Raw genomic sequence first — 16183 nt, forward strand, 5'->3', positions numbered from 1 at the left:
AATATCTCATATTTACAATCATCTTTAAAATAAAATAAAAATAGTGTTATGAGAAAATTAATGGAAGATTTTTTATTGATGTGAAAAAAATATTTATAATCCATCTTTAACCTTTAAATAAAATGATAAAAATATTTTAGTGCACTCGAATCTATATTTTCGATGTCAATTGACACAACACACACTTATATACAGGATAATATTAGATGCATCCATTGGTGTAACGAGAAATTTTTTTGGAGGGATCAAAATTACATTAAATTTTTTTATGAGAACTAAAATGTAATATTTTTCATTGTAAGATTAAAACTTTATAATTTTTAGAAAAAATAAATCATAAGTTTATCATTGTAGGGGCCTAAAATGCAACTTTATCATATATTGATTTATAAATTTTTGAATTTTGTAAAGACTAAAACATATATTTTTCATTTTAGGGGGTCGGAGTCCTTACCCACCTTCTCTAGTACGACATTTGGATGCATGGTTAATTCATGAATGTTAGTGAACTATAACCAAAAAAAAGAAAAAAAAGGAAAAGGCTTTATTGTGATTCCCTTACCATATATAAGACTTGTGTACTTATATATATTACATTATGTCACACTTACAGTGTGATAAATAATAAATTGATATAAAAAATGTTGAAACCGTAAAGTTAATATTTTAGAGATTATGGTGTTTTTGATTTAAATCATATCATATATAAAACTACTCTCATAATAATATCTATTACTTTGTAAAATAAATGAGTTTTGGGTGTTTTTTCAACTGAATTGATACTCGATTGACTCGTGACACTAACTTAATAAAAAACTTAAATATTAGTATATATATATATGATAAAAGTTTGAAAAGGGAAAGGGTAGGATTTAATTGATGATTTGATTAAACATCTAACATAATTGCAAGGCCTACTCAACAAATAAATACAATTAGCTATCAACCACATATTTGAAAAAAGATAAAGAGTTGAGTTGCAAAAGATACAAAAAAAAAAAATCCACAACAATCCAAAGCTCTCTCATTTGTGGTTTATAATGTTAACATCAAAAGCAATGGCTTAGAATAAACTATCTTATCTAAATATAGTATTTGATTCAATATTTCTTTTTCTTTGAATTTTATTGGAGTTAAACTCAATTTGGTTTGTTCGTTATTTGGATTTTTTGAATTCTTTAGGATAAATCAGTTCGATTTGATTCAGTTTTGAGATTTATTTTGATAAAATAAATTTCGTTTTATGACTTTTGCATCATATTTGATAAATTTTCAAAAGAAAATATAATAAAAAAAATCAATATCTCTTATGTAATATATATTTTTAAAAATACAATTTTCATATAAAAAATCATCCAAAACTCTTAATTTGAATACATTTTTTTATTTTTCTTAATGACCCAAGCTAGTTTGGAGTTAAAATGGACCCAACTAGCTATGAACTAGAGGGCTTGGGCTTCGCTTATTTATCCATCCAATACCAATATTCTTCTTTATTGCTCTCCAACTTGAAATTAAGGGGTAATCTAGTTGAGTCGAGTCCAAATACGGTTTAGTTACTCGAAATTTGAAATTCGATACTTGAATTGGACTCAATCGGATTTTTTTTAGACTCGAGCCTAGCTTGAGATATAATTGAATTACTCGATTTTGAGCTTGATTAAGCCAATTACTAATTTTGGTACTCAAGTTCGAGCTCGACATTATAATTAATCTTAATGTTTAATAAGATATAAATTGAGGGTAATAATGTAATTTAATAATTTCATGAGCTGTTCGAGTCAATTATTACTAAACCTGAAATTGGCTCAATTGATAGCTTGAGCTGCTCAAGCTCTACTTGATAATTTACTGAATCGAGTTTGAATTTTTTCGAGTCAAACTTGAGTAACTTGCGATTATTAGTGTCTCGTTTACACCCCTACTTGGATGATGATTAAAATAGAAAATGAAAAAAATAATAATTAAAATATAGTATAAAATAATATTTCTTATAAAGCTTAGGGGATTTTTTAAATTTTTTTTTTGATAATAATCCAAGTCCTTTTTAACTTATTTGACCAAATATTATTTAATGTTGAATGTATAAATATGAAAAAAAAATGGTACATTTCAAAATTTAGGGATTTACAGCTTAGAAAAATATTTTTAACACTATACTAAAAGCCTCTATGGCTGAAGTCCAACTAGTTGTTAGATTAGCCATTTAGAAAATAAATAAATTGACAAGAAATTATCAAAAGTAAAAAATATAAAAAAATTACTCAAATAGTGTTAAATCCAAATTAACTTGAACATAAAGTTAACCCAAATACGAAACAATTTAAATTCAAAATGACTCAAATAGCTAAACTCGAAAATTATTTAAACTAAGATTATCCATAGATTTTAAAACTCAAATTTACTCGATTTAAGATAAACCTAATCCAAAACCAACCGAATGTGCGAAATTAATATATACTTGGGACTTGAAGCTTTACAAGTCCAACTTTTGCAACTAGACCAACAACTTGTTGAGAGACATGTCAAAATCTTTAACCACTTATAAAATAAAGAAAGACATAATATCTTCATGTATTTAATTCATCTATTTTAATTTGATTAATTTTAATTTTTGTATTTTTCGAATTGGTCGATTTTAGTCTTTATACTTTTTCGAATTTTGAAATCCTGGTTCTAACTCAAATAGTAACAGTTAAATTTGTTTGGGTAAATTTAGTTACTAGTTTTGTATTATGTTTACTGTTGTAGGTTTAGTCAATATTCTTCAATTTGATCGTTCTAAGTCTCTATACTTTTTGAATATTCAAATTTTAATCTTGACAAAAATAAAAATCATTAATCCATTTACTGAATTCCAAGCGAGTGATATATGAAACTAACAAGCTTACAATGGTATTGAAAAAAAAAAGATAATTTGTTTGCCTCGTCAATTTTAGAAATAACAGAATTTAACTAATGAATTTAACAACTATTATTAAAACTGAAATTCTAAATTTTAAAAAATACAGAAACTAAAATAATTAAATTAAAATATAAATTCTAAATCCACAGCTTTCACAAAATATAGAAACTATAAAACATATTTTAACCCAAATATAATTATAACACAAAAGCAAACCAAAACATCAAATACACTAATATGCACACATACAGGCGTATTTGTAATTCACCTAACTTGCTAGGAGGGGCCTAAAGGGGGCTACTCTAAGCCCCAATGTTCTTCTTTCACTTTCAAATCATTTAAAAATTTTAATTTTAAAAAATATTTTCATATTTAAAATATAAAAAATATTTTTATAATTTAATGGTTTTTAATATTATATATTTAAGGTAAGTTTGAATGGACGGTACATTTACCTACGGTTAGTGTAAAAACAGCGGTGACGATGAGATTAAATATTATAACGATATTATAACATGAAATAAAAAATAAATAAAATGCGCCGCACCGTCTATCCAAATCACCCTAAAACTTTAACTCCGTCAGACGGTAAGTAGTTGGCAATGAGCAGCAACAACTTTGTCTACTGGTCTAAAAAGATACCATGACAAGTAGCTGAAATATCTAAGAACAAGACAATGATCCGCCTAACACAAACCGTTGTACATGCTCAATTCCATTTTAGCACAAACAGTTGGAGGTAAATGGTTTAATTCTAGTTTTAGTCCCTGTATTATTACTAAAATTTAAGATTTAATCCTACAAATTTGATATGATTTTTTTTCTTCATAACATTATTAATAGGCCCAATTTGATAATATCGTTAGCTGTTATCCTTAAAAAAGATGATTTTATTTAAGAAAAAAGGGCCTTAATTAAATTTCCACATTGTTCTAAATATATGATTGAATAATAATAATAAAAATTTCCTTAAAAAATACATGGCTTTGATAGAAAAATTAATGAAATTGTTATTTTGAGCTTATTAATAATACTATACAAATAAATTTTTTTTAAAGTATAGAGATTAAATTTTAAATTTTAGAAGAATGGGTGATGAATAATCTTTATTTATCAACCATTGAGGGAACTAAAGTTGGCCTTGGCCCTCCAAAAATTTTGAATTTTTTTCATTATGCCCTTTAAAATTATTAAAATTTTTAACTAGGTCCTCTCAAATTTTTTTGAACATTGTAATCAAGCTCTCTCAAAGATTTGAAACTTTTAATTAAACCTGAAGTTATTAAATTGTTGCTAGTGATTTAACTAAGTGTTTGGAATGAACAGTAGAGAAGTGGACACTTCTCTGGCACCAAATTTGAAAACCAATAATATAAAGAGCACACATGAGTTGTTTACGTAGTTCGTTTTCCTTATGTTTACAGAGCCTAGCTCAAGGAAAAATATTCACTCTCTTCAACAATTACAACAAGTGACCCTAACCCATCACACACCCCATAATGATTCAAAATTCTTAATACAAAAACCTATACAAGTCTCTCTCTTAAATAGATTTATGTTCAAGACTTGCTAACTAGAAGGTCTATCACAATCCCATTAAAACAATAATAAGATAACTTGTTTACAATATAAAAATAGAGAATAAACAATCGTATACTTTTAGCAGCTAATCACATAGAGTTTCAATCTAATCTAAATATCCACGTTGCAAGTAGACCTGAGGCTTGGCCCGAGGGTTCGCCCGAAAAGTGAGAGTGTTTGGGCAATGAATTGTCCGTCTTCCATGTGAGTTTCCCAAGTAATACGACGTTCGTTGTTGGGCTTAATGTTCTCGAAATAATAGCACAACTCATTTAAAACTGTTCAGTAAATTGCCAAAATTTTTAAAAAAATTCTCATTAAGCCCTTCATATCTTAAAAATTTTGATTAAACCCCAAAATTTTAAAAAAATTAATCAAACCCCCCACAACTCAACTCTTTTCAAATCAATACCAAAAGGGTATTAATTATAAAATGATAATTAATGGTTTGCCAGCAATAGCCAACAATTTTAATCACTCTTCCCTGCTGTTTTAGTGTCTCTATTCTCTGCCAATCATTTAAGAAGATTATCATTCTTAATTTATCCTATTTAGAACATTTTTGTCGGCGCTTTTGTTTGTTTTTTTAATCTCATTTTTTTATATATTTAATTAAATTTGCTAACAAATTAATTTAATAAAACAAACCCAATTTAACGTTTCAACAATTTATGTAATAATAAATATATAAATATTATATAATTAACAATTTTTAAAAATTTAAAAATAATTTTTTTAATTTATTACATATATTTAATTTAATTTATTGTAATGCAAATTGAGAGGTTAATTTTTTTTAATTAATTTGTTAATTTTGATGCATAATGATGAGTTTCAATTTTATTTTTGGAAAAGAGAATTATTTATGATATTATTAAATTTATTTTATTAATTTATTAATGTCAATGTCAATGTCAAGAAGCCAGAAATGTACAGCCTGTCTTCACACTTACGTTTCCTAATAAATAATAAAAGTTGTTTGAATAAAGACTTAAATTTAATAGCAATAAATAAATACCAACAAATGAATTTTTTGGGTATATTTTTTTTTAAAAAATGATGACTCTTGTTTTGATTGTATTTGCAAAAGTGACAAAAAACGACCAAAGCTGAAAATAGGTAAAATTTGTTGTTTTAGTCCTTTTAGATATAATTTAGATTAATTCACTTCATTTTATGGATTGCTGTAATATAACACTTAGCTATTAACTATCTAGGCTTCTTATTTGCATGTTTAATCATTGTTCATTCTCCATACACCCGTTCTCTTTTGGGTTCGGTTGTTGAAATGCTTTAAATGTTTCATTGTGCACTTACAAATATTATAACTGACCCGTCACACTCACAACCACAATTAAAATCGCTTTTAAATCTTAATATTTTGTGCTAATTCTCTGCTCAGTGTTCGTAATTCGTACACTTGCACACGGTCGAATATTATAAAATCAAAAGAAGGCTTGATTAATGGATAGAGACTGATAAACAAAGTCATATAAAATTATTATTTGTTGGCATCATACAGGGTTCGAGTACTCTATCACCCATTCTTCTCCCCTTAAAAGAAGGGTAAACTACATTATCAGTCACTAAACAATATGCAAGTTTTTGTTTTGATCACTTAATTAAAAAATTACAATTTGACCACCAAATTATTCAAAAATTTTCATTTAAACCACAGACCTATTTAAAAGTTTTTAATTAAGTCACTGGATTATTAAGTTTTTTTTTAAAGTTCCGCTGACGAATTCCAAGCAACGATTTGACAATCGGTATGGTAAATTAGTACCCATTGGCGAGTAGAAGAACATACCTTAGATCTAAGTTAAATTGGCGGTCAGTGTTGGAGATCAAAGAAAAAAGTTGTTTGAATTTTGATTCACAGATTCTTAACATTTAAAGCTGTTTCATGAAAAAAAATGAATTATAGAAGAAAATGAGAAAGAAAGCTTTTGATTGGTGTAGACAGTGTGAACAAAAAAAGCCATATAACATTGATTTTAACAGTACAATGACTTAAATGAGAACTTTCAAATAGTTCAATGATCAAATTGTAAGTTTTTTAGTTAAGTAACCAAAACGAAAACTTACCCATAGTTTAGTGACTAATGGTGTAGTATACCCTTAAAAGAAAGCATATAGACTAAGTACAAAAATTGAGCATAAGAGAAGGACCAAAACCGTAATTTGACTCTTTCCTTAGAATAGCAAAATGGGCTTTGGCTATTTTCTGCTGACACGTAATCTCTTCTCTTCTTTTTCTTACTCACTCGAGTCTCGACATTTCCGAGGTACACACACAATATACAAAATCTCTCTCTATTTTGCTCATAAGCCTCACTCTACAAGCTTTGAATTTTCCCAGGTTCGTTTCATTTTCTTTAATTTTTTGTTATATATATTTTTCTAAAAATTTTTATTTGTTGGGTTTTTAATGATATAATTGTTTCTTTCTGGGTACATTCTAATGGTCAAAAGAACGAATATGCTTTAATGCCATCAACTGTCCTCTTTTTTCCCCATTTATTTATTTTTATTTTGATTGGTTCAATCAAGTATTCAAATCCCTTTTTTCTTTTTGAGTTTACAACTGAGAAATATACTATAAAATAGAAAAAAAACCCATGAGTTTCTCGGCTGTTTTTATTATTATTATTAATCTTGTTTGGTTGGCTTTGATTCATGTTTTTCTTGTTTCATTTTTGTGGAGTTCACTGAGCATTGAACAATTCCCAAATTTATACGTTATTGTCTCGCTATTGCTTTGTTCATCAGTTTTGTAACTTTCTAACTGGTGCGTTATTTTTTCTTTAGCTAAGAAAAAAACATTTTTTTTATTGATCGGGTTCTTGAATTATGTATTGATTTTGAGTTTTGTAATCTGGGTATTTGCAGAATTGTAAGTTCTATACTTTTTGGAGTGAGATTTGAAGAATCCCAATTGACAAAAAGGCAATCTTTTGGGATTGGGATTTTATATTATGGTTGAATTTTCAACTGTTTAAGATCTGGGTGTGTCTTTAGAATTTTCAAAGGGAAGAGGATGTATGCTGTGGGGAGACTAGGTAGCTATATATCTCGTGGTGTTTATACTGTGTCTGGTCCATTTCATCCCTTTGGTGGTGCTGTTGATATAATTGTAGTTGAACAACCTGATGGGACCTTTAAAACATCACCTTGGTATGTTCGGTTTGGTAAATTTCAAGGGGTTTTAAAGACGAGGGAAAAGGTTGTTAGTATCTGTGTTAATGGAATCGAAGCGAATTTCCATATGTTTCTTGATCATAAAGGGGAAGCATATTTTTTAAGGGAAGTAGATGGTGAAGAAGGGGAATCTGAAGGTGTTCCATTTCCTTTTCCTTCTGGATATGATACGGATGAGCCTATGTCTGGTAATAGAATGCCAATGAAGTCTAAAAGTTGTAACTATGATGCTGATAGGTCTAATTCCGTGGGTGAAGTTGATGTGAGTAATGGGAAGATTTTGGCTAGGACTACTTCTCGGAGGTCACGGATATTTGGACTTGTTTTTGGACGGAGGTCGATGAAGGAGGATGGTTACCAGGAAGCTATAGGTGCTGCTGATGTAATGAGGTTAGATCCATTGGAGCGTGCTGAAATTGCTGCTGACTTGTTGGAGGTGAAGTGGTCTACTAATCTTATATCTAATAGATCAAATACTAATGGTTCTGGATTACCTTCCACGAATGATGCATTGGATGATAAAGGCTCCGAAGAGCATACACTGATTACTCGTGAAGAAAACCAGTTTCAATCTTCAGTACATGATGAGGAGGGAAAGAATAATGTTGAAGAAAACCAGTTTCACTCTTCAGTACATCATGAGGAAAATGGTGTTGGTCACCAGACATTACTAGAGGAAACTGAATGCTGCAACCAGCAAAAGGTCAGTTCTCATTCCGGCCTTGAGAATGTAGAGTATTCTGTCGAGGAATCTAGCATACAAGTGTCTTATCTAGGCATGGAGCAACAACTTGATGAAACCTCATCATTAGGTGAAGGTTTTATGGAAGATAAAAGCAAAGTAATAGTCAATAATTCAGTAAGTATTGATGACCTAAGTGTTGTAAATTCTGATCACAATGAAAACGACATGGGTGCTGTCTTAGACATGAGTGGTCCTGATCTACAATGTCAACATAACTTTGAAGAATTTACGGACAAGCGGTTTGACGAAGAACCCGATGGTAATGAAAGGAATGTTGTTTTACCAGCCCCCGGGAATTCCAATAAGGAGGTTGTTCCAGAGAGTCTTCAATCTTTTGTTTACTCCAAAATGTCAGAGAGCTCGGTAATAACTCCGGATGGTTCAAGCGAACAAACTCATCAAATAATGAGCTTTTCCGATGTAGGAAATGGGAAATTACGTGTTCATGCTGAAACACTGGTTACAACGACTGCGCTAGTGCCAGAGGTGAAACGCTTATTCAAAATGTTCCATATAGTTGCCGAAACATTTTAAACAAATCTGATTTTAAGTATATTTTGCACCTTATTTAATGATGCATTGCTCTTTTGAAGGCAACCACATTTGAAATTATATGAACCTAAGCTTTTTCTTTGAATAATATTCTCTTGATTGATAATTAAAAATTGTTACTGAAACTGATGGAATAGATGGTTAAACTCAGGTTCCGGTTCTTAAGCAAACGGAGGACATGGAGTTGGATTCTGAAGGGGAAATAACAGTCTCGGAATCCTGCTCTCAAATGGCTAGTGTTGACCCTGTAATTGGTTTAGAAGAAATGAAGTTACATAGCTTTCACACCTCTTCCACCATCAGTGATTTGGGTGATCAAGCTGAAGATGAGAAAAATACTGACGATGTTGTCCATTGTTCTTTGGAGTCCGTTGATGATTCTCAAAACTTTTTTCATGATCGTGACCCCAAGAGAAGTATTCCACCATCAGAGAGTTCTGATGATGAACAATTCCTTTTTAGTGACCTCGATGAACTCAAACTTTGTGAGCCAGATTCTGTAAATAAAGATCTCCATCCTTCAGCTTGTATAGAAAATGAAGGAAATGGTTTGTGTAATGTTAATAACAAGTCATATTTAAATCCTGATAATTTTGTTCAGGAGAATCCTTCAAATGATCTAGAAGACTCTGTAGGAAAGTCAAGGACTATATCTAATCCTATTAGTATTTCTAGAAATCACAGAGTAGCTGGTGAGAATAATGGGTTGCAGGTGGAATCACTTCCTAATATGTGGTCTCTTGATGCCAAGTTTGATGCAAATAACCATCGTCCTGTAAGCCATTCTATGGACTCAAGTTCTGGAACCATGAAGTGGACATCAAGCACGAAAGATGATATCAGCTGTAAAAGGTCGGATGCAGATCAGGAACAGCAATTAGAACATGAAAGGTTTAGTAGTGATGAGAGCGAGACTTCAGGGAAACTGAAAAATACTCTTTATAATCCTGCTGTTGGTAAGAGCAATTCATTATCCTTCTGTTTTTCTTTTCTTTGATCGTTAAGAGAACATGGGTACTATGTACTATATTAAAATAGATTTCTTGGTCCCAAAAGGACAATAGAAAGCACTCAAGAAATTAATTATCATGCTAAAGTACAACATGCCTGCTACTTGTTATGATTTTTGGTTAAACATTAAAAGAAATATTGTCTTTTTGGTGTAACTGCTCTCTAGGCTATAAATTGTGGAAAGTGACATCCATTGTGCTTTATGCAGAGATATCTCTTTGCAAACACTTACTATATGAAGGGATGGGGGCTGAAGCTGCATGTGAAGTGTTTGATGCTGAAAAACTGGATAGCAAAAAAATTAGCTCTTTAGGTCCTGCTGTTGTGAAGAGTGATAAACTTGTTGTTCGAATTGGTGGTCATTACTTTCCATGGGATGAAGCAGCACCTATTATTTTAGGGATGGTTGCGTTTGGGAGTGAAAAAATATTTGAACCCAAAGGCATGATACCAGTTGACAGAGTGGAGAAATCCATTGAAGGGGATCCATCAAAAGATGTTTCCCGTAGTGGTAGCTGGAGGCTTTGGCCTTTTTCTTTGAAAAGATCAAGATCTAGGAAGGCTGTGCAACTGGCTTCAGTCGATACCAGAGATTTGGATGCTGAGATTGCTGCAGAGGTTACTGTTGCTATTGACGATGATAAAAATTTGCTTAAATCCAAGCAGATGAAGAAAATGATCAGGGCAATCACTCCAACCTCTGAACAGTTGGCTTCGTTGAATCTAAAGGATGGGATGAATCATATAACCTTCACGTTTTCAACCCCAATGCTAGGGAAGCAGCAGGTCCTTTTTGTTGAATCCTTACTTGAAGTTACATATTCTTTCTGAAATCTTATTTAGTTTTATGTTGTTAAGATCATTCCTGATTTATCACTTGTTGTCCTGGATGTGCTCACTCAAAAGCATGTAATAAACAGGTTGATGCCAGAATCTATTTGTGGAAATGGAACACTCGTGTAGTAATCTCAGACGTAGACGGGACAATTACAAAGTAAGGATGTTTCTTAGATTTACTGGCATTTAATTTATTCTGAGTGGCATTATTTATTCTTACATGCAGCTTTAACATAAACTTTTGGATAACTTTCAGTGATATTTTGTTTTGTCTGCAAGTCTTAATCTTGGCTCAAGTTCATGAATGACTTAATATAATCTTGAATTCCTCGAATTTTTTTTTACAGTGGTTTCTTTTATAATCTGGTTCTTTCCTAAGTTCTTAAGTGCAGCTGCTAAGGATTTTCTTGGTCATTTCTTGCTTCCCTAATTGTATATATATGGTTACAGATCAGATGTTCTTGGCCAGTTCATGCCTTTGGTCGGGATAGATTGGTCACAAACAGGTGTTGCGCATTTATTTTCAGCTATTAAGGTTGGTTGTCTTCATTTTCCGTTTTAATTTCTTAGTTCATGGTTTTGCTAGTCCTTGCACAACCAAAAAAAGAAACATCCTTTTGGTTTGTGAACCGTATATGGTCTTGGTGCTGATGTTCAAGCGCGCTTAAGCGTGTATTATCCTTCGATTTAAGGGTCCAAGGGGGGGTTAGGGGTAGTAGTAGGAATAGTATCAACATTTATATATGCATATTGTCTTAGTGGAGGCCCTTGCATATGTGCAACCATTGTCTTATTTCATACCGTAGAAAGAAGTGCATTTCTATATTTTAGATGGATTCTAATGCATGGATATGAATAACAATGTTAATATCATTAACGGATCAAAATTCTTCTTCTATATTATAGGAAAATGGTTATCAGTTGCTTTTTCTTAGTGCACGTGCAATAGCGCAGGCATATATCACCAGACAATTTTTAGTCAACCTTAAGCAGGTAATCTATGCTAGTCTAATGCTTTTCTTTTATCGAACCGTAAATTCAAATGCTTTTCTTTTATCGAACCGTAAATTCAAATGCTTTTCTTTTACCACCATTGCTCTTAAAAAGGAGAAACTTTTTGACAAACATGATTTTTTATCTATAGGATGGTAAGGCATTACCAGATGGACCAATTGTTATATCCCCTGATGGACTTTTTCCATCCCTATATCGAGAAGGTAACTCTCTTGCATTTCTGTGACTTAATAGATTTATGACATTTCTGCAATAACTAACACGACAAGCCATAGCTGTACCTTCAGAAACTGATGCATGAGATTGAGACCTGCAATTATAACCTGAAAAAAAGAATCAAAAGTTTAGTTGTTATGACACATTGAGCTGCAATAAATTCAATGAAACCTTGTCCTATTTTATTTTGTTTCTGCTATCATGTAGGAATTAAGCTTCCTATGAAGTTAAATGGGCTTCATATTCATATTCAATATGTTATTATTCTGGTTTGGGTCATATGATTTTAACCCTTCAAGCATACCGGAGTTTATTACACATCTATATCTCAAACCACATTATTTAAACTGAAACATCCTATTTATTTTTCAGTTATTAGAAGAGCTCCTCATGAGTTCAAGATTGCTTGCTTAGAGGTTAGTTTCTCTGCTCGGTTATTAGAAGAGCTCCTCATCATGAGTTCAAAATTCGGAACATTTTAATTTTTTAATATATATATTTATATATATATTTGATTTACAGGAGATTAAGGCATTGTTTCCATCTGATTGCAATCCATTCTATGCTGGTTTCGGGAATAGAGACACCGATGAAATCAGCTACGTTAAGGTCGGAATCCCGAAAGGGAAAATCTTCATTATTAACCCAAAGGTAATTAATTAGCGCTTTCATGCTTAAAGAAAGGCGACTGTATACTTCTAATGTTACTGCACTAAACTTTCGGTAAAAGTACCATGGAAGCCCCTGTGGTAGGAATTAGATTGTATTTTTCTCTTTCTACTAAAAAAATGGGCAAATTAGTCTTTGTAAATTAGATCAAAGAGCAAATTGGTTATTTCTTTTAAAAATTCATCCCTTTGTACTGTTAAAAAGGCGTGGCTAATAGAATAATCAGACTGTGACAGGTGGCATATCGCATGCTCCTCATGTTGGCGTACAAGGACAAGTCTTTAACAGTAAAAATGGATGGAGTTTTTAATAAAAGGACTAATTTGCTTTGTGATCTAATGTATATGAACTAATTTGCCCATTTTTTGAGTATAGGAGCCAAAATGCAATTTGACTTCTAATACAAGAACTTCCATGATACTTTTACCCCAAACTTTCTCTTCTAATGGTTTTGTGATTGTAGGGTGAGGTTGCCGTGAACCGTCGTGTTGACACAAAATCTTATACATCTCTTCACGCCCTTGTTCATGGCATGTTTCCACCGACAACCTGCTCCGAGCAGGTTTTGCTACGTTTTCTTTTCCATTTATCTCACAATGACTATTGGTACTGGGTTGTTGCTTAAGTTCTTTACTTCTATCAATTACAGGAAGATTTCAATTCGTGGAATTTCTGGAAACTGCCACCTCCTGTATTCGACATATGAAGTTGTCGGCTAAAGTATGTTGCTTTAGCATTTGGATGCCAAGATAGATGGATGATGATTTCTTCGATCATTCCAGAGCTGTCCAGGTATAAAAATTTGATGTTGGTTTTGCCTGTACTTCCCGAGATACCACCAGCTATTATCATAAACTGTTTATAACATGATAACTGTGGCGAATTACAGGTTATAAATAATCATGACTGCTTGAAGAACTTTCACCCTGCTCTTGAAGGTGCAGATTCGGTCAACTCTCGGTTGTCGCCGAAAATAATTTATTTGAAATTTTTTATAGAATCTCTGAAGCTTTATATTGGCTTCATTGTAGTTTGGTTTATAATTTGTATAGTGAATTATTCTGATCCCACGAACATTTCCAGTATGTATACATTCATGGGAGAAAAGGGTAGTTCTAATTATTGTTTATATATATATTTGTTGCTTATACAAAATAAATCTTTCATTATTAGTTCATAGGAGATTGCTTGTAACCCAATCAACCCAATTCATTCAAGTACATACTAAGATGAATGTTATCTTTTAAAGAAGAATGAATCTATTGGATTTACCCTTTGTGTACACTGATGAAAGGAACTCAGAATTTTCCCATTGATTAACAAAAAAATGGAATAAAGTAAATGGATACGATTCAAATGAACGCTTTACCAATGCAAAATTCTCACATTCAAGTGTTTCTCTGCAAAGTCCGCAAGGTTTTTGATCTCATTATCATCAATGAAGCCACTACCATTGACATCCACCGATCTGATTATACGCTTGCTCTTCCTCCTAGTGAACCATCCACCATTGGAGACTCGTATAGCATTGGCAAGCTCGTCTCTGCTAATCCTGCCATCTTTATCATCATCGAATTTCTTTAACCATCTTTTGAACTCATCTATCGTCATTTCCCGCTTGCCATCGACGGAGTACGAACGAGTTTTAATTGCCATTTCCGATAATAGAAGCCCGGAAAATCCCTTCGTCACACTGTAATTTGCTTGCTAACTTCCCCAATGTACAAACGTTTGAAGGTTTCTAATATTTATACCATTCCCTTGTGTTTTGTGCCTTTGCAAATACAATATATAGAAACTGATTGGCTTTAGCTTAATTTAAACATGCCGAAAGCGTATTTTAAGCAAAAGCAAAAGTCTTTAAAAGTTTAAGGTTAAATTATAGTTTTGATCCCTCTGTTATACTTAAATTTGGGAATTAGTTTTTATGCTTTAATTTGATATAATTTGACATTCTACTTTTACAATGTCACTAATTGATCAAAACATGTAACACCGTTACCCTTTTGTATTGCTTTGGTCTGTATACTATGCATAAATTTAGGATTTAATCTCTATGCTTTAACTAAGCATAATTTAGTATTCTACTTTTATAATGTCACTAGTTAGTTGAAAAAAGTAACACTAACTTTTCCTATTAAAATATTGACATGGGTTTTCTATTAAAACCAATCCTCCCAACTCATCATGCTGACATGGAATTTTTTTATGACAAAAACGGTGTTTTAAAGAAAAAATTACTACAATATTTTAACCGAGATAGTTAACAGTGTTAACTAATTAACATAATAGAGGGACTAAACCCATAATTTGTCCAAACTTTTAGACTCAAAATTGTTTATACCATAGGAAACATTAATGAAATAGATTTATCAATAACTTTTTTTTGCAAACTTTGCCTAATATACTTTTATTCCTTCTTTACTTAATGATAAACAAAACCTATAAAAGCCATAAAAAAGTACTAAAAGTGTTTGATGCATGTTCAAATCCATGGAACCTGGCGATATGTGGTGATTAATATATGAAACCTTTGGCATTGGTAGCCAAAAAAAGGACATTAAAGAAAGGATATTTGAGCCACTTTATAGGAGCCAAAGCTGTGTACCCCTTGATGGCTTTGATAGTGCTATTGATATTTCACAAATTAGTAGTTTAAAATCCAGTTTTTTTTTTTGGTGTAGAATTAAGTATTTTTCATGTCTGTTTTGTGATCTATAAAGATATTATTTCGGGATTTATAGTTGTTCTTCTAACAATGTCATCTTTAAGGTTTGAACTTGAGTTCTTTCCTTAGAAATACAATGTGCTTTATTATTGCACCCAATACTTATTTGTAAAATCCGATATTTTTAAACCCTTCTTCTGTCCTCAAATTGCACCCTCTTTTTTAACCGAAAAAAATGATTTTTTAAAATGAAAACTAGATTATGACACACCCACAATATAAGTAAAAAAATAGGTACTAAATATATTTATTAAAAGTTTATAAAAAAATTAAATGAATAATTGGTTGAAATGGTAAACTTAATTAAAATTCATTGTGACACAAGTTCAAATCTTACAATAGTAGAGTTGTTATTGATTTTATATGAAATGTAAAAAAAATAAAAACACTCTTAATAATGTAACTTACTTTATATATAAAAGGGTATTTTAATATTTTTCCAATTGAATTGGTGCCCGATTGATATATGACACCAACTAAGTTAGAAGCTTAATATAAGTATAGATACTAGAATGACTAATTTTCGGTTTTCAAGTCCATTTAATTGAAAATTGAGCATTTTAAGGTTGTTTTTTCCTCCCTTAATTTTTTTAAATTACTCTTAAACACTTAAATAATTTTACTTACTTGAGGTTAACTAAGTATTAGTCATTGATGGAATCTTAGCTCGATTGGCATGGATATTGTTACAAGTCCAGGAGGATGTGGGTTCGAGTGTTGAAGC

General features: G+C 31.3%; 2 protein-coding genes across 4 annotated transcripts; one reads left to right on the top strand and one right to left on the bottom strand.

Moving 5' to 3' along the window:
* The first annotated feature begins 6728 nt into the window (after positions 1–6728).
* LOC107942651 (phosphatidate phosphatase PAH2) lies at positions 6729–13908 on the top strand. Of its 3 annotated transcripts, none has more exons than XM_016876352.2 (13): positions 6729–6848; positions 7379–8918; positions 9136–9940; positions 10204–10781; positions 10916–10989; positions 11283–11367; positions 11739–11825; positions 11977–12049; positions 12435–12478; positions 12585–12713; positions 13195–13293; positions 13381–13523; positions 13621–13908. In XM_016876352.2, the coding sequence occupies exons 2-12, from the start codon at positions 7527–7529 to the stop codon at positions 13435–13437; spliced, it is 3423 nt and encodes a 1140-aa protein (XP_016731841.1). In that variant the 5' UTR covers positions 6729–6848; positions 7379–7526; the 3' UTR covers positions 13438–13523; positions 13621–13908. The 3 variants fall into 3 exon arrangements, with proteins under 3 accessions (XP_016731841.1, XP_016731842.1, XP_016731843.1); XM_016876353.2 differs by lacking the exon at positions 6729–6848 and adding an exon at positions 6914–7277; XM_016876354.2 differs by lacking the exons at positions 6729–6848; positions 11977–12049; positions 12435–12478; ... (2 more) ...; positions 13381–13523; positions 13621–13908 and having other exon boundaries at positions 7096–8918; positions 10902–10989; positions 11739–11826.
* Positions 13896–14606, bottom strand: LOC121218167 (polcalcin Phl p 7). The gene has a single exon (XM_041094932.1). The coding sequence runs from the start codon at positions 14385–14387 to the stop codon at positions 14097–14099; it is 291 nt and encodes a 96-aa protein (XP_040950866.1). The 5' UTR covers positions 14388–14606; the 3' UTR covers positions 13896–14096.
* Between the last annotated feature and the right edge of the window lie 1577 nt (positions 14607–16183).

Source organism: Gossypium hirsutum, chromosome D06 (genome assembly GCF_007990345.1).
Source record: "Gossypium hirsutum isolate 1008001.06 chromosome D06, Gossypium_hirsutum_v2.1, whole genome shotgun sequence".
Classification (NCBI taxonomy): domain Eukaryota; kingdom Viridiplantae; phylum Streptophyta; class Magnoliopsida; order Malvales; family Malvaceae; genus Gossypium; species Gossypium hirsutum.